The 19,688-nt window shown below is 42.8% G+C and overlaps 1 protein-coding gene across 2 annotated transcripts; it reads right to left on the minus strand.

Annotated features, from left to right (window-relative positions):
* Window positions 1-17,036: 17,036 nt before the first annotated feature.
* On the minus strand, window positions 17,037-19,257 carry LOC148874483 (U-box domain-containing protein 9-like). 2 transcript variants are annotated; one of them, XM_088964606.1, is made up of 2 exons: window positions 18,767-19,257; window positions 17,037-18,238 (listed from the first exon to the last, which is right to left on the minus strand). In XM_088964606.1, exons 1-2 carry the CDS (start codon window positions 19,007-19,009, stop codon window positions 17,126-17,128), a joined length of 1,356 nt encoding a protein of 451 aa, XP_088820732.1. In that variant the 5' UTR covers window positions 19,010-19,257; the 3' UTR covers window positions 17,037-17,125. The 2 variants fall into 2 exon arrangements, with proteins under 2 accessions (XP_088820732.1, XP_088820741.1); XM_088964615.1 differs by having other exon boundaries at window positions 17,037-18,439.
* Window positions 19,258-19,688: the final 431 nt, after the last annotated feature.

Below are 19,688 nucleotides of genomic sequence, written 5' to 3' on the forward strand. Positions count from 1 at the left end.
AGCCTTAACCTTCCCATTGCTCTGACAAAAGGTAAGAGGAAATGTATAACTCATTTTATTTTCAAACATCTTTCTTACAACTTGGTGTCCCCATCCTACTATTTATTTTTAGCCTCCGTTTCCTATCAAAACATCCCAAAGCCAATGATTAAAACCTTAGCCAAACTAGAGTGGAGGAATGCTATAAAGACCGAAATAGAAGCACTTCATAAAAATAATACCTGAGATATTATTGACTTGCTAGTTAGAAAGGAACCTATAGGGTGCAAGTGGGTTTACACTATCAAATGTCATGTTGATAGGTTGGTTTAGAGATATAAGGCACGGTTTATTGCCAAGGAATATACCTAGGTGTATGAGATAGAATATATTGAGACATTTTCTCTAGTTGGTAAAATGACTTTTGTGAAGTTCTTATCTTTAGTCATGAGCCGTGATTGGCCTCCTTATCAATTTAATGTTAAGAATGTATTACTGAATGGTGATCTCACTAAAGAAGTGTATATGTCCCTACCCCCTAGTATATATGGTAAGGAGATGCAAGGCAATGTGTGCTAATTGAAGACGTCACTTTATGGCTTGAAACAATCTCCACATGCTTGGCTTGACAAGTTTAGGGATGCTCTTTTTCTATTTAGATAGACTTAGATCCAATCAAATTATACCCTCTTTGTTAAGAGGAGAAATAGTTTGGACACATTTTTTATTGTTTATCTGCATGATATTGTTGTCACTAGAAGTGATACACAAGAAGTTCTTCAATTATGAATTTGAGATCAAAGACTTAAGGGAGTTGTGGTATTTTCTGGCATTGCGGTTACTAGATCCAAAGAAGGTATATTTATTTCTTAGTGGAAGTATGTATTGGACCTTTTCACTGAGGCTAAGAAAACTGGTGCTAAACCTACCTCCACTCCTACTGATGTGAATCATAAACACTCAACTAATGATATAAAACTTTTAGCTGATTATTGGGAAAACTTTTTTTTCCCTATGTATGACTCATCTTGATATTTCATGTTGTCAGTGAAGCTAGTTCATGCATGCCCCTAAAGACACATACATGGTTACTACAAAAAGAGTATTGTGCTATCTTAAGGCTATGTTTGGTTTGAAGGAAAAGGCAGGGAAAAGAAGGGAAATATAAGAAAATTTGTACAAGGTTTGTAAAGGTTTCCATATATTTCTCTTCCTTTCCCTATTTTTCCCTTCAAACCAAACACAACATAAGGGAACTCTTGAGAAGGGTATATTATTTGCTAAACATTGTCATATGAAGAAGCATATACAGATGCTAATTAGACAGGTAATGTTGATGACAGGAGATCTACATCAAATTATTATGCTATGGTAACTGGGAATATTGTTTCCTAGGAGTAAAAAGTAATCAGTGATTGCTATATCTTCAGTTGAAACAGAGTATAGGGCTATGGCCCATGCGGTTTCAGAGTTTTTATGGCTTAGATTTCTCCTTGATGAGATGTGTGTCTTATGTGATTAACTACTAATGTTATATTGTGATAACCAGACTACTATTAACATTGCTAACAACCTAATTCAAAATGGTAGAACTAAATGCATTGAAGTAGTTAGACGCATTATATGGGAAGGAGTGGATTCAAGAGAGGTCAGCAGCTAGCAGACTTTCTACTAAGGGAGTTCCAAAAGCAAAGCTTCAACATTATGTAAGCAAGTTGGGCATGATTGACATCTATGCTCAAGGAAGTTGTACTTTAGTGTTGGCCACCCCATTAAGGGCATTCAGGGAAAGTGTACTCGAATTAGAATTAAAAATATAAAGGATATCATTGGGGTTGGAAGAGTGAATTAAAACAATAAAGGATATTATTGCAGGTGTGTTTTACATCTCTATTTTCGATTGGAATGCAGGTTTTGTCAGGCTTTATTCACAAGGTAGAGAATCTTAAGGCCGTGTTTGGTTGTAGTGCAATTTTATTTGCACTAGTACAAAGGCATGGGAGTGCAAATGAAAAAACTGAACTGGAGTGAAGTTGGTAAAGAAATGCCCACCAATTTTTCACTTGATGCATATTGATTTTGCTTCATCATCTATAAAGCAACAAAAAGCTAGAGGTATTAAAAGTGCTTTTTCATGATCTTGAGAAAGTTTCTGGTCAACATATCAATTATCAAAAATCCACCGTGTTTTTCAGTTCTTACACAAACAAGAGAAATAGAACTCCTTTGGTTCGGTTACTTGATGCCAAATATATGAAAAATCATTAGTATTTAGTCTCTGTTTGGGAAGAGTGCAAATTCTTGTTTGGAGCATATATGCACTCCAGTTCAGTTTTGCTAGTGTTTGGCCAGAATACATTTGTGTATTGACAATGACAGAAAACACAATTTCCAAGGCATGTTTGCACTCAAAATGAGAGGGGATTTTACATAAAAAATGGATATACATTTACACTCAAAGTTGATCAAATGTTTAAAAGGCATATTTCTGCCTTGGGATTCGTATTTGCATCCATTACAACTAAAACTCATTTGACAAGAAAATAAATTTATCACTACAAAACTAAACAAACTTTGCATTTGACCATAATGTACTCTGCATATTTGCATTTGCACTCTTCCTAAGCAGAGCCTAAGAGTCAAACTTTCGGTTGGCAACGATAGGATAAGAGCAAATAATGATATAATAGAGAATCCACAAAATGGAATGGCAACAGGGAAGGCAAATCTCCTATTGCAAGCAGGAAGAACTACCTTGATCAAGTCAGTGGCTCAGGAATGCCATTATACACAATGGGACCTCAATCTTACCTAAAGCTACGAATCAAAAGATTGAAAAATTACATAGAAGATTTTGGTGGAAAGGGGGTGATGAGAGAACTAAATTATACACTATATCTTGTTCCAAAATCTGTATAGCAGTAAGAAAATGGGAGTCTTGGGTATCAGATGCGTAGAGGAAATGAACAAAGCAATGTTTTCGCCTCAAGTATGGAGGCTCCTGCATAACCCAGCAAGCCGGTGGACAAGTATAATAAGAGCAAAATACTTCAAAGGAAATACCCCATTTAATGCTAAAACCCAAAACAAATGTCTCTGCATGGGGAAGGCAACTTACACGAGCTATATATGTCAGACTGAGGCCTCATCTTCTGTGGTTAGTTAAGGATGGTAGGCATATTAATTAATGAAGTGGGAGATCCATGGGTGACACATACTTCAAACCATAATCTAAGGATAATTTGAGCATGAAGGCATTGTCTGAACTTAAAGTTGCAGATGCTGTGCACAACACTGGTGGCTGTGACAAAAGGAAATTAGAGAGTTTGTTTCATCTTGCTCATGTAAAGCTGTTTTGCAAACTCCAATTAACAACCAGTTAGAGAAGGATCAGTTATTATGGAAGCCAAATAAAACAAGACAGCAGTCAAGTCAGCATATCTGAAGCTTATGCAACAAACTACCATCCACTTCAAGTGACTAAAATTTCAAATGTTTATGTGGAAGTTTTTATGGGATGCCCTTCCCATAGGATAGAAACTCAAAAAAAAAAAAAAAAAGATAATCCAGCAATCTAACTGTGCTTTCTCTGAACAAGAAGAAGAAAGCCAGAACTCAGGAGCATTTTTTCTACATTACTGTCTTGCACACGCAATCTGGCCGCAGGAAGATACTGGTTTCAATCCATAAATATGTGGATCAGTTTAGATTAATTTAGCCATATCATATTGGTTGGTGATGTAGGTGCTTATAGCAAGGACCTATGGCACGCCCACGCATGGTAGAAGGTGGCACGCAGAGCAGACCCAATGGGAGCGTCGCCTAGAGCAGGACCAATGGCGCGACCACGCAATGACCTCAGATGGCCATGCCCTCAAGGCCGGACTACATCCTAGCCATCCGCACCCACCTACCTCCAAGCAATCTCAAGTATAAATAGGGGGTGATTACCCACAAGGTGAGCATCTAGACTCTTCACTACTGAGAATTTCATTGTCTCCCTTGTGGCCTCGCCTGAACATTCTTAACTCAGGTCTCCCACCTCTCATCATACCCTCACTAGCTTGATTGTCGGAGTCCTTGCCTTGGGTTAGCACCTGGGGCCTCTAACATCTTCTCTTTCTTCACAAAGCTGACCTATTGGCCTCCAAATTAGCAAGCACCTTGAACGAGCGCAGCCCTTGGCCGCATAGTTCGTGTTGAGAAGTTAGCACGCCCCAGCATTGAAGAAGTCAAAGTACTCACTATGCAAGTCGAGCCCTATTGGATGGACCACATCATCGCCTATTTACTGCATGAGCAACTACTCTAAGATAGAAATGAAGCTAGGAGTTTTCGACAACAGGCAGCCCATTACACACTCCTCGAGGGAAATCTGTACCGAAGATCTTTCACCTTGCCCTACCTTTGATGCCTCCGTCTGGAGGAGGGTAAGTATGTGCTCCGAGAGATCCATGAAGGCATCTACGAAAACAACCTTGGAGGTAGAGCATTGGCCCAAAAAGCACTAAGGAAAGGATACTTCTGGCCAATGGTACAAAAGGATGCAACGAGCTAGTACAGAAATGCGACCATTGCCAAAGACAATCCAACATCTTCCATCGGCCAGCCACAACTCTTTTAGCTCTTAGCAGTCTATGGCCCTTTCCCAAGTGGGGTATGGACCTCCTCAGCCCCTTCCCTCAAGACACCGAAAACAAGAAGTACCTCGTCGTTGCCATCGATTAATTCACTAAGTGGGTGGAAGCCAAACCCTTAGCCACCATCACAACCAAGATAATTCAAAACTTCTTTTGGAAGAACATCATCTGTCGCTTTGGCATCCCCCACATACTGGTCACCGACCACGGGAAACAGTTTGATGATACAAGGTTCAGAGAATGGTGTATCGGCTTCGGCATCAAGCAGTAGTACACCTCGGTAGGCTACCCACAAACCAATGGCCTAGTCGAGGTTACCAATAGGACAATTCTAGGAGGATTGAAGACTAGACTAGATAGAGCCAAAAGCCTCTGGGCCGACAAACTATACAACATCCTATGGGCCTATCAGACGACACCTCGGATTGCCACGGGAGAGATCCCATTCAACTTGACTTATGGCATCGAGGCCGTATTCCAGCAAAAATCGGCTAGCAGGCGCTTCGAGTAGAGGTGTATAATGAAGCCCATAATGGTGAAGAGCTCAGAACCAACCTAGATCAGTCGGAAGGAGTTCGAAAGTAGGCTTAACTTAGGGTTGCGACCTATCAATAGAGGGTAGCCCGCTATTACAACTCTTAGGTGCAGGAAAGATACTACAAGGAAGGAGACGTCTTCAGAAAAGTTATGGTGCTTGAGCCCGATATTGGCAAGCTCAGCTCCAATTGGGAAGGTCCCTACAGAATCAAGTAGGTTGTCGGCACCGGTACATTTCGGCTCGAGTATTTGGGTGGAAGACCAATCCCTCAGACATGGAAATCAAAGAATCTTTGGATGTATTACTAGCAAATGTACTCCTTGTTGACCAAGTAGTGAATAAAGTGCAAAGTTCCTCCCCCTCAACCCCAACTTTAGTGTATAAGTTCTTATTTTGCTAACTGTCAAGACCCCTCGGTTGCACGAACAACCAATGCATACAACCTCCTCTGAGGTTACACATTCGGGCTGGATGACGGTCTAGGCACACGGTTCCTTGTGGACCATATGCATACCTGGCCTTCGCGCTAAGGCAAGAAATAGTAGGGACCTCAGCCATAAGCATCTGCCAAAGACCTTGGCATATCACGAACAAACACACTAAAGATAATCTAAGTGCTTCGCTAAGTAGGAAGCGCACTATGACCTCGACCAAGCATGTTCTCGTGGCCTTGGCCAACCAAAGGCTCACATCCCAAACATCCCTAAGGAAAGCCAAGGTAGGCCAACACCCCAACCCTCAACGGCATCAAGTAGCCTCAGCTTAGCTTCCTTGGCAGGGATGAAAAGCAAGCTGAAAAAGTAGCCTCGGCTTAGCTTCCTTGGTAGGGATGAAGAGTAGGCTAAAAAGAGTTAAGGATTTCGCCTCCCTTCCCTTTCCACTAAGAAAATGGTCCTTGACACCTCGACGGCTTAGTTCTGCCTCGTCCAACCAATTTTTAGTGGGAGTGGAGAACAAGTAATGAGAGCTAAGGCTTCCGCTTCCCTTTCTTTCTCACTAAGGAAAGGGGCCCCGAGCCCCTCGGCGGCATAGCTCGGCCTTGGTTGAACTCCCTTAACTTAGCTTCCTAAGCGAATGACTAAGTAACAAGCTACTTCAATAACTTCTTTGCTATTGTGACCTCTCGGAGGGGGGCATCGACCCCTAAGCTAAGAAAAAAGAAAAGAAGGAGAAAGAAAAGAAGCAAGCAACAAAGTCACAAGCTATGCAAAATGTATTTCATTAAGTGTGCTCGTTTCGCTTAACAAAATTTGGCCTCGATTGGGAGTGGCTGAGCCCCTTACAAATTGACTTAAACAAAAGTAAAGAAAATAAAACAAGGAGCAACTTAGGCAATGTCCTCAGTAGGAACAAGATCCTCAGTTGAGGGAGGAATGTCAGCAATGGGCACTTCAGTAGAAGAAAGGACCTCATCAGCGAGCACTTCAGCAGTAGGGGCCTAGGCTTCTAGGAACCCCAACTTGTCCACTGGAAAGTCAGGCGTCAGCTGCAACACCTAAAGCTCAGTATCCTTGATGCCCTCCAAGTAGGACTCGGCCCCATAATCGGTGAGGGCATTCTCGTCCTCCACCACCTATGCCTGAGCTACCGTCAAGGCCTCGTCCAACTGGACATGCTTCAGCTCGAACTACTTCAGCATGTCATCAATCTTCTTCAAGGCCTCCTTCAGCTCTGTAGTGAGAGCCTTCTCTGCCTTAAGGTCCTCCTCTAGCACCTTCTTCATCTCCTTCTTCTCCCACATGGCTGACGTAGTGGACTCTTGGCCGCTCTTGGCCTCAGTGACCCACACTTTGAGTCATTCCCTTTTCTATTCAAAGTTCTTCAAGTGTTGATGAAGAACTTCAACCTTGTCACCTAGGCCAACGAAGTACCGGCATGCCTGAAACAAGAACACCATCAGTGACTTAGAGCAAAAAAGAAAAAGTCACTAAAACGACAAGACAAGAATGCAGCAAACCTCGGCCAAGTAATCCAGAGCACAGTCATAGAGGTCTGGTAGGAATGTTCGTCGTGTCACCAATTGCCCCTCACCCTGCGGTTCAAGTGAAGGGTAAGGGTCTGAAGGATGAGAATCCCTAGTGTCCCCCTCGGCTTGCCAATGCCTCTATCTCCTCCTTTGCTACTACCCTCAGCTGGGCGGTCCTTATGTGCCAGCCTCTTTCCCATGGGTGGGGGGGGGGGGGTTGAGGCAGGTCAGCTGGCCTCGTTTGGCCATATTCTCAGCATTGGTCCCCCTTGGCTGGCCTTTTCCTTCAATCAGCCCTAGCATCGGTAGGCACTGGCAGCCGAGGCGTCCTCTCGGTTGGCATTGTCTCCCAAGGTGCTTGTCTTTGCAATGGGCCCTCACCCGGTGTCCTCTTTTTGGACTTTGCCTTCTCCAACACGATTTGCTTGGCGTCGATAGGCATCTCCACAAAAAAAGAAAAAAACAAAGCAAACATATCAATACTTATGTGAAAGAAAAGGAAAGCCGGCGTGCTAAAGCTGACAGTAGGAGTTCTCCTACCAAGGCAGGTGGGGCTAAAACCAGCCAACACCAAAGGTAACTCCTCCTCCACTAAGATATTGGCCCAGATCACCCCCGACACTCAGATGCAGGTAATCACCTCGGCTTGATCGTCCTGAAGATAAGGGATGGGCTTATCGACAGTCAAGTTCAGCTCCCCCCAACCTGACCTGAACGACCAACCCTGAGGACAAGAAACAAAGAAGAACTTATTCTTCCAATTGTGCACGGACGTGGGGTTGTCAACAGCTCGGCCGCAACGAGCCTGGAAATAGTATATGTCCACCTCTTGAGGGTGCGAACTCGGCATGAGCATGCCTCGAAAGATCTTCTGGGTTAGCTCTACGTCTTAGAGCCGAGCCATCACCAACATGGCTATAATGGTCCTGAGGGTGTTGGGGGCTAGTTGGCTGATTGAGATGCCATAACACCTCAACAGCTTGGAGATGAGGGAAGGAAGAGGGAACCTAAGGCCAAACTCTAAGTAGTGCTGGTAGACACAGATTTCACCCTCCTCCAACGTCCATGGCCGATCACTGGTGTTAGGGACCCTAAGCCTACAAGTTTGAGGAATGTAGTACTTCTTGGCAAGGGCCTTCACTTGCTCAAGGTCGAGGATACTATCCAGCTCGGAGCAGGGAAGACGCCCCACCGTCATCCCTTGAGTCGCATACTTGGCCACCATCCTTGAACTAGGCTCAGGAACTTCCTTCCCCTCGACCACCTCGGAAGACCCCAAGGACCCCTCGACTTCCCTTGGCCTCGTAGACCCAACGCTTTCATGGGGAGAATCGTCACCCCTTTAGCTACACTCAGTGCCTACATGGGCAGTCCTCTCCCTCAACACCTCAATCTCAGGCCTCGGAGAAGAGACTTTAGGCTCGCTCGAGTGGCCTCCGCTACTGCTAGCAAGCGTTGGGGTTTGGAAAGAGCTCACTCCCGAAGGATCAGGGAGGTCATAGAACTCAGGGCTGGAGTTTGAATAAGACATCGCTACAGTTGAAGTTCTTTACCAAAGAAGACGAAGTCTAAAAAAGGAAAGCGGAAAGGAAGGCCAAGGTCTCTGAAGTCTAAAGCTCTTGAAAGCAAATGGCAAAGGCAAACTCGACTAAGTCTCCTATTTAAAGAAAAATGGATGGCCCAGATCACCTCCAATCTAGCGGCCATGGAACGACTGCCTCTATGGCCCAATTCAGCGATCGACACACATGACAAGCCTTGGGAAGACGAAATGACGCCGAACAAGTTGATCGGTCCTCTTGTTGAGTCGGATGGTTTGCCCAGCAATCCTGAACTGAAAGTAGCGCAACTTGACCAACTTGGCGCTCGTCTTGTGTACGAGCATGACACGACGACCCATCCCACGTACGGTTACGACTTGGAGACCATCTTGGGCACAATCCTGACCTGTTAATGTGGGGACCCGTAGTGTGCACGGTCTACACCAAGCGCCAAAACCCATCCCCCGTACGACCCTCAGCTTGTCAGTAGAAACACCCGTCCTGTGCACGGTCATGGCACGACCACTTGCCACTAGTGTCACCCTTAACGACCACCAGTCAAGGTCGATGCCTCACACAGACTTGCCATGACGCCAATAAAGTGCAAGACCGGGGGCACATATGTCTTATACCCATATCCAACATGGGTCTGAACTTGTAGAAGTTGAGGTCGACACCTCCACGCGGCAAAACCTCTATAACACTCCTCAGAGGCGGGATTGAAGCTTATGCCAATGCCGCTGTGATCAAAGACGAAGTACCTCCTTGGAAAGTCGAGGCCCTTACCAAAGAAGACCACTCAGTGCCTCCAAGTAAGGATAACACACTCTCTTCGGCCAAGGCTGAGGTCTTCAGCTAAGACCTCCACCACGGTCTCGAGAGTGGGGGGGCAAATGATGTAGGCGCTTATAGCAGGGATCAATGGCACGCCTACGCATGGAAGAAGGCAACATATAGAGCGGACCCGTTGGGAGCGTCGCCTAGAGCAAAGGCCGGCGTGTGGCGTGGGACCAATGGCATAACTGCACCCGGTGACCTCAGATGGCCACGCCCTCAAGACCGGACTACATCCTAGCCGTCCGCACCCACCTACCTCAATGCGGTCTCAAGTATAAATAGGGGGTGATCCCCCCCAATTGAGCATCTAGACTCTTCACTAGTGAGAATTTCATTGTCTCCTTTATGACCTCATCTGAGCACTCTTAACTCAGGCCTCGTCCACCTCTCGTCACACCCTCACTAACTTGATTGTCAAAGTCCTTGCCTAGAATTAACACCCAGGGTCTCTAATATCTTCTCTCTCTTCGTATGGCTGACCTATTAGCCCTCGGCAACTGCGAATCTCAGACTCATCAGACTCATCGATCAGCGCTCAGTTCGGAAGTGAATTTACTTTGTTGCACTCGGCCCATGCAAGGCAGCAACAGTTGGATTCCCTGCAAGTAGAATGCAAGCATAGTTCTGTTTGAGAAAATGACAACCATATACAGGTGTATATGGCAAGCAAGAAATAATGCAGCTGGTACTACAAGTCCAAGAACTTCTAAGCCAGTTGAACACCAACCACTACGTTAGTCAACTCTTGCCGAGCAATTTTAAATTCACAGCAGCAATCAATTCCACCAAATGCTAAATTCTATATTCATGTGGATGGGTCATTCAGTAGCACTAATATTCATGCTGTCATTGGAATCTGTATACATTCTGATGCAGGTATACACATCATGGCAGAAAGTACCTGAATTGAAGCATGGGGAAGGCAGAGCTCCAAGCGCTTTACATAGGATTACTAGCAACCAGGGACACAAACAGGATGGTTTTTCGCTTCACGCTGATGCCAAGGAAATTGTAGATAGGATCAGTACCAACATCAAGCATATGGCACGTGGCAGGAACTCTTGCACTTTCATCAGATTCTCGATGCTATATGTCTTTTGAAAATTGTGTAATACAATATATAAGGAGACAAAACAATATGACGGTGCATAATCTGGCTTATCAAGCATGTCATCAGACAGAGTTCTGTAAATACTCCTCTGCCATGTACTAGCTCTGGTTTTATCTTAATGAAGCTTACTTACAGGGAAAAAACAAAAACAATTTGTCTTGGCTGCACTGTTTTTCAAACAATTCTAGTTCCTTACACCATCACCAGTTGAGTCTTCGTGGATTGATCAATCAAATCATGTCACTTTCTTTTGCCCCTCACTCTGTCAATCCCTTTGTCTCTCTTTACCCTTATTTTCATTTTTTTCTGTTCATTTCTATTTGTACCAGAGCCAGACTACCCAAAATTTGTTGATATCAGCTACAACTTTAATCTATTCTAACTACTAAAACTAGCATTAAAGAAAGAACTAAGCAGCAGAAGCACCAACAAGCGAGGGTGGGTGGAGACAAGTATGGTAGGATCCCTACATGTGGCTCATCATTTCACTAAATTGTTCTCGATTCATTCAGTGGACCACTTCTTCTCTGGACATTGTTGCCAATACCGTTAATAGGGTAACCATTAACCTTTCTAAATTATCTGTTGTATTCAGATGATGAGTATAGCTAATAGACAGTCCAATTTTTGATGGGTCATAGTACTGATATTCATGTTTCTACCACTAATACTAAAACAACTATTTCACTATGGCCAAACAAAGGGAATGAGCTCCTTGAATGAACACTCGGGGTGTAGTTGGGGTTCAATAGCTACTGCAACTACCATTGCCACCCGTTGCTATAGTTCAGTTATCTAGTAAGACCACATGAATAGGAATTATAAATGAAATGGAAGAGGATGAAACCCTTACCAATAAAATTTTGCATAGAATTTATTTATGATTGTTAGACAGTTTTGTATGTCCTTAGCTTCAATCAAAAATGATGTACTTTATGAGTTTATTGTAAATAAATAAAAGTGCATATTTGATTCATGTTCCCTTGGAATGTTTCTGTGTAATATCCTTAAACTAGACACTTAATGAGACTCGTGTTAGTTTAGAATGTTCACAGCCAGTGGATCGGTCTGGGGAGACCTATCCTGACAAGGCTGACATTGTGGTGCCACCAAGTCAGTTGGGGTGGCTTGTCTCAGCTACCAGGGTGAGACCCTAGGCACACACAGTGTGGGATTAATTGAATCTTTGAACTGGACCAGATTTCCAGTATTGCCCTGGACCTTGGAGATTGATGGGCAAAACTAAAAAGTTACACCCGATGTTGGGACAGTATGAGAATTCATCTGAGTGGGTGATCATAGTGACATGATCAGCCCCTTTGTCGAACAAAGGTAATGATCGGGGATGCACTCTCATTGATGGAAACCAAGACTGTCGGCAACCGATTTTAATCGTTGAAATTTGATTTGCAAAATATATTTTATATGAGATATAAAAGTATATAAATTATGGTTTCAAAATGATTTGCAAAAGGTTTTAATTCCCGAGATCCATATTTGAGAGAGTGCAACACTGTTCCTTGCAGCCGAGGGAGATGCCCTCTCTTGTCGGGCAGTGTATGATCATTATGGGCTGAGAGGTTAAGTGTAAGGCCATTGAGAATAATACCTGATGGGCTAATCTTGCATCTGCCCACAGTCCCTGGGTGTTACAAAGTGGTTTGGCCCAGGGACCACTTAGGGTAAGTGTTGGGCCCATAGAGCCCATCTGATGGGTTTCAGGGGGTGCACTGTCCATAATAGTGTATTCGGCCAGACATTGTAATAAAGACTGGGCTGAACCCATGTGGCTGATGTGTAGATCAATGTTTGGGTCCCACGCCATACAAGGAAGCCCAACTGGGTAGCAGTTTGGAAGGCTTAATGAATACATAACCCTAAATGGGCCTTAGGCTCATTTCGAATTGGGCTAATTTGATTAGTCTTTAAGGGGCAAATTCTGAGATAAGATCAGTTGATAGGATTGGGCCCACACCCTATCCACTCAGAGAGTCCAAGATCTAAATGAGATTTAGATTTGGAAACTTCCTAATTAGATTAGGAATTGGTTGATCTAATCTGAAAATAAGATAAGGATTATCCCTTATCTTAAAGGGACTTCTAATCCATATATGATTTGGGTTAGCAACTCCTAATGGGATTAGGAGCTGATTCCTTTAAGTCTATAAAAGGAAGAGGGGGCGACAACCTTTAGACACAACATCCAAGTCTTGTCTTCAGAGCTGAGATCACGGAGGAGAGAATTCTGCACCCTGCAAATTCTTTTTAGCCGCCTCTTTCCTGCAGCCGCCGCCTATTGCAGTTCGATCTCCATTCCTTGGGAGAAATCAAGATTGGATCTTGATTCCAATCTTTTGGAGAAAAGATTGGTAGGAGTTGTATTCACAAGCCGTCCAGGTGATTCTTAGGAAGAATCAAGTTCTTGGGAAGGACACTGCTGACTCTGTTCCACCTTGCACTGCGCCATCTTCAGTGGGAGCAGATTTTGGTTTCTACCTTGGGCGTGAACACCTCCATTGAGAGATATTGTTTCTCTGTATCGGGTATTATCTCTCTCTCCTCCTTTTGGTTCAGATCTGGTTCAGTTTATGGTTCAAGAATGATCATTGAAAATATGATTTTCTAAATAGGGAATTCGATTCCCAGTTGAAGGGAAAGAAAAGTTTTTGAAATTCGCCCCCTTTATTCCGCAATCTGGGGCGTCCATGTGATGGATTTCTTATCCCTTCAGTGGTATCAGAGCCATGGTTCAAATCTTGAACCATTCTGTTTCAGATCTGAACCTGCGCAAATAGGGAGAAAGCGTTCTACCCAATTTGCACAGATATGGGTTTTGGGAAATTTGTTCCCAAAACAGATGGGCAAATAATCTGAAATTAATTTTAAATCTGATTATTATTTAGAATAGTTCTTTATAATTTTCGTGATTTATGGGCTATTCGTACAAGAGGAGATCGAAATTTTGGTTTACGCAGGGAGAACTGCAAGATTTGCAGTTTATTGAATTTATTTATTACATTTGGTCTGTAAATAATTTATTTTATTTTTTTTTATTTTTAGACTCAATGTATAGGCATTCGATCTGATGTAATAATCAATAGAAATAGGATTTCTATTTTATTTTAATTCTGGTTCGAAGATGGCGGCACAGATAAGGAGATTTCGTAGATGGGAGATTCGCTATCTGCGATTTGTAGTTTGAGAAACTGCAATCTGTGATCTAACCTCTGTTTTGTAGGATGGAGTTTTCGAACAGCCCTGATTAACTGATTTCTGTTTTTCTTTTATCAATTATTTAATTTCGGATTATTTACTTGAATTAGGGATTTAATTAAACATCAAACCCTAGACACATTCGAATCAAGATTGGTTCAAACTGTTTGGACCAATTCTAGGGTTTAATCAAGGCTGAAAGTTAGCCCTAATTTTCCCACTAATGGGCCTAAGGATTGATATTTAATTAAATGGTTAATTCGGCCTAGCCTGTAAAGGCCCAGTTTTAAATAGTTAAAACTACTAAAAGCCCATTTAAAGGATAAAGCTGTATGGGCTGAATTGGGTAACCCTAATTCAGCCCATATACCTAGATAATATTAATGGTTAATATTATGGAATTTTAATGGGCTTCCAACGGGCCTTACAGATAATTAATTGATTGGATCAATTTATCCCTGCATGAGATGTGTGGATGTATGATATGCTGCGTACATTGAAAGCTCCAAGAAAGGAAATGTTCCTTTCAGGCACGGAGTCACTCTCTCCAAGAAGATGTCTCCCAAGACTTCTGAGGAGATTGATGGCATGAAGGACATTCCCTATGCCTCTGCCCGTAGGGAGCATCATGTATGTCATGCTGTGCACTCGCCCTGACGTTGCTCAGGTAGTGAGTATAGTAAGCAGATTTCAGGCCAACCCAGGGCAGGAGCACTGGACTGCTATGAAAAACATACTTAAGTACCTTCGAAGGACAAAAGAGTTTTGTCTAGTATTTGATGGTAGCTCACCACAGATCCAAGGGTATATAGATGCCGATTTCCAGTCGGATCCAGATGATAGAAAGTTTACATCTGGATATGTTTTCACGATAGGATCGTGTGTTGTTTCTTGAGTGTCAGCAAACAGGGGTCCTAAGTTGCAAATTAATAGTCCACAACCCAAGTTGAGCGCATTGCCGTAAGTGAGGATGCCTTATGAATGAAGGTGTTCATTCCTGAATTTGGAATTCAGCACATCACCCATCCACTGTTGTATGACAACACTGGACTTATGATAGGATGGTGTTAAGAGGTAGCATCAACGGAGAATGTGGTAGACCCATTGACTAAGCCACTGACACAGAAAGTGTTTATGAAACACATGGAAAGTCTAGGACTCCGGTTAGTACCTGATTGGACCTAAGTGCAAGTGGGAGCTGTTAGACAGTTTTGTATGCCCTTAGCTTCAATCAAAATGATGTACTTTATGAGTTTATTGTAAATAAATAAAAGTGCATATTTGATTCATGTTCCCTTGGTATGTTTCTGTGTAATACCCTTAAACTGGACACTTAATGAGACTCGTGTTAGTTTAGAATGTTCACAGCCAATGGGTCGGTCTGGGGAGACTTATCCTGACAAGGCTGACACTGTGGTGCCACCAAGTTGGTTGGGGTGGCTTGTCTCAGCTACCAGGGTGAGACCCTAGGCACACACAGTGTGGGATTAATTGAATCTTTGAACTGGACCAGATTTCTAGTATTGTCCTGGACCTTGGAGATTGATGGGCAAAACTGGAAAGTTACACCCGACCCCTAGACTCGATTATGATACTACACTAGGTGTCGGATTGGACTGTCTTTGATGTACCAATAAGTGAGATCCTTAGCGGGGGTCAAAACCTGGGTATGTTGGGACAGTATGAGAATTCATCTGAGTGGGTGATCATAGTGACATGATCAGCCCATTTGTCGGACAAAGGTAATTATCGAGGATGCACTCTCATTGATGGAAACCAAGACTGCCGACAGCCGATTTCAATCGTTGAAATTTGATTTGCAAAATATATTTTATATGAGATATAAAAGTATATAAATTATGGTTTCAAAATGATTTGCAAAAGGTTTTAATTCCCGGGATCCATATTTGAGAGAGTGCAAAACTGTTCCTTGGAGCCGAGGGAGATGTCCTCTCTTGTCGGGCAGTGTATGATCATTATGGGCTGAGAGGTTAAGTGTAAGACCATTGAGAATAATACCTGATGGGCTAATCTTGCATCTGCCCACAGTCCCTAGGTGTTATAAGGTGCTTGGCCCAGGGACCACTTAGGGTAAGTGTTGGGCCCATAGAGCCCATCTGATGGGTTTCAGGGGGTGCACTGTCCATAACAGTGTATTCGGCCAGGCCTTGTTACAAAGGCTGGGCTGAACCCATGTGGCTTGTGTGTAGATCAATGTTTGGGCCCCACGCCATACAAGGAAGCCCAACTGGGCAGCAGTTTGGAAGGCTTAATGAATACATAACCCTAAATGGGCCTTAAGCCCATTTCGAACTGGGCTAATTTGATTAGTCTTTAAGAGGCGAATTCTGAGATAAGATCAGCTGATAGGATTGGGCCCACACCCTATCCACTCAGAGAATCCAAGATCTAAATGAGATTTAGATTTGGAAACTTCGTAATTAGATTAGGAACTGGCTGATCTAATCTGCAGATAAGATAAGGATTATCTCTTATCTTAAAGGGACTTCTAATCCAGATATGATTTGGGTTAGCAACTCCTAATGGGATTAGGAGCTGATTCATTTAAGTATAAAAGGAAGAGGGGGCGGCAGCCTTTAGACACAACATTCAATAGACTCAAGTCTTGTCTTCAGAGCTGAGATCACAGAGGAGAGAATTCTGCACCCTGCAAATTCTTTCTAGCCGCCTCCTTCCTGTACTGCCGCCTATTGCAGTTCAATCTCCATTCCTTGGGAGAAATCAAGATTGGATCTTGATTCTAATCTTTTGGAGAAAAGATTGATAGGAGTTGTATTTACAAGCCGTCCAGGTGATTCTTTGGAAGAATCAAGTTCTTGGGAACGACACTGCTGATTCTGCTCCACCTTGCACTGCGCCATCTTCAGTGGGAGCAGATTTTGGTTTCTACCTTGGGCGTGAACACCTCAATTGAGAGATATTGTTTCTCTGTATCATGTATTATCTCTCTCTCCTCCTTTTGGTTCAGATCTGGTTCAGTTTATGGTTCAAGAATGATCATTGAAAATATGATTTTCTAAATAGGGAATTCGATTTCCAGTTGAAGGGAAAGAAAAAATTTTGAAATTCGCCCTTTTATTCTGCAATCTGGGGCGTCCATGTGATGTATTTCCTATCCCTTCAATGATGAAGAGGAGTCTTGGCTTAAGAGATACATGTCTAGTGTTATGTGTTACCCATAAGTCTAGGGTTTGAATATAAACATGTATGTGAATGTAAATCTTTTTACAGAGTACCCAATTGGACAAATGTGTAGGATGTTGAAAGAAGAAACAATATCTACAGAAAATATGTTGTAAAGGGAATTTGTCCGGCTGTATGCGTATTAATAGCAACTCTATTAAGTCTCTCCAGGATGCCGTTAGCCTTTCTCTTAGCCCTTGGTGTCCCATTCTGTGCAATCTGTGACATGGTGCCATGGGCATTTTCGTCTGCTTTGATTTCCTTGCACTTTGTCCGATCAGAAAAACAAATGCTGTAGAGGATAACCACACAGTTCTCTTTATTGTGTCCAGAGGAAGTCTCTTTGATGATGCTAAGCAAACATGGCACAGCACCATGATCAGCCATTTCCTTAACAGCCTTCTGATTGCTAGATAGCATAGCAAGGATTGCTAGCAACTCATCAACCAATATCCGCTCCATGATCTTCTTTAGGATCACCTCCACTGCCCCATCATCAACAGTTCTCGCCCTGTTCTCGAAGGTGAAGCAAAGAGTGAAGATTGCTGAAGCTGCGTCCTTCATTGCTAATGGGTGTCCTTCATCTACAAGCTTGATAAGGGGTTTAAGGGCCCCTGACTTCCCAATTAGGACCTTGTTGGAATCGAGGGCTGATAATGTGAACAGGGCTGCAGCTGCATTTCTCCTTGTATCAATTGTTCCAGACATTAAGGACTCAACAAGCAGAGGAATTGCCTTCGGAGTCTCTGCAACAAGTTTTTTGTTAGTGTCATGGATTGAAAGATTCAAAACTGTTGTTATCACATCTTCTTGGAGGTCAGGAACAAAAGATGCCCGGCCTGATGTGATGGGCATGAGCAATTGATCAATGGCATGTGGAATCCGGCCAAATAGAATCCTGAATGAGGTCTCTCGTTTGGTCAGCCGCCGGAATTCTTTTGCCGCCCTTTTCTGCCCTGAAAGATTATTAGATAGTATAGCGTCAAGCAAAGACTCAAAATGTTGTATGTCTAGCTGTGTGATCCCTTCTTCGTCGGAATCCTGAGCTGGGTCAGGTAGCTTGATTCCCTGGTTCTTGCACCATTCAGAAATGATGTCCTGGACCAAGAGATTGGGAATTAGAACGGATTGGGAGAGGACCTGTTTGGACTTGGGGCAAATCAGATTCCCATCTTTTAACCACTTCTGAATAAATGGTCGATCATAGGTCTGCATGTATTAAAACAAAGAGGAGCATCAAAGAAACAAATAGCCGGACCGAGATTAGAAATCAAACAGAATTTATATCATAGTAACATGAATTAGAAACTGTATTACAGTGACTATCACAAAGAACTATCTGCAGCTTTTTGAAAAATCACAGGTAACAGCTAATCAGCCACTGAAAATCTTCCAATTAAGATTGTAATCCTTCAAGAAAGCAAACCAACAATCTCAGACGTTTCTATCTTCATTAACCCTTGTCATCTTAAGGAGTAATATAATTAAGTAAATATGAAAATTGACACTCAAAAATTCTTTTTCCAAACAAAATTCATTAGTTATAAAAAGAAAGACTTATGATTGAACACCGTGAATACCCAAAACCAGTCGATATATAAGTAAATTCCGAAGCAGAAATGAAATTCAAATAGAAACGTTTTCGATTTGATCAACGGTACACAAACATGAATGAAAAACGAAGAAATAGAACAAATCATTGACGAACTAGAAATAAACTATAACCATAAACATAACCTCTCCGCTAGCCAAGACAACAGGGTCCTTCATGAGTTCCTTGGAAAGAGGGCACCGGAAAAGATCGGGACACGCGATAGTATCAACCTTATGCGAGAGCGACTTCTTGCATTTAAAATCCTTCACAGCAGAGAGAATTTGCATAGCTTGATCGAAAGTTTCAGGCCGGGAGTCATCTTCATCCAAGATTAATTGGATTAACCTACTCAACTCATTACTCAACTCCATCACCTTTGACACCATTATTGGATCAGTCCATTCGCCATTTATTCCAAACTCAATAATAAAATCAAAACTCCTAGAATTTAAACAACCCAAAAACTTAAAAAAAAAAATCAAAAACTCAGATCAAACTCAATTCTCGCGTCGAAGATTGAGATTACTTCTTGCATTCTTTCTCGTAGTAAGACAAATCAATTAACCAAACAATGTAAACCCAAAAAAACGAAAAAAAAAAAGACAAAACGAATTCTTTCTCTCCGTGTAGCGCCGTTCGATTCTCGAACTTGAATTGGATGTAAATATGGGAAGTGGGGCCCACCTTCCAAATTGTTGGCCGCACAGCTGGCGAATCCGCCGATGGAAAATGTTTGTATGTTTCTCACTTGTTATCCACGTCTGTTCCTATTGCACTTGAAATGCAATGCAATCTTTGTCGTAAACTCTTGCCCGCACTTATAAATCGGAACCGTCCAATCCTTTTGTAAATGATTACCGGTAGAGTAATCTCATTTGACGGTCCAGAAGGACTGATAGAGACGATTAGAACCGTATGTATGATAGTGCCGTCTGTTATGTTATGTGTGGTGAGTGTAGCCTAGCTTATTAGGTACGCAGAACGTTAGCCATCAGTAGATTCTACCTTCTATTTACGATAATGCCCCTCCTAGAGTTCACATTATAAAGGTATTGCCAGTTTGCA

The sequence above is a fragment of the Nelumbo lutea genome, chromosome 1 (assembly GCF_056320005.1).
Source record: "Nelumbo lutea isolate HS-2025 chromosome 1, American lotus-T2T, whole genome shotgun sequence".
Taxonomy (NCBI): Eukaryota; Viridiplantae; Streptophyta; class Magnoliopsida; order Proteales; family Nelumbonaceae; genus Nelumbo; species Nelumbo lutea.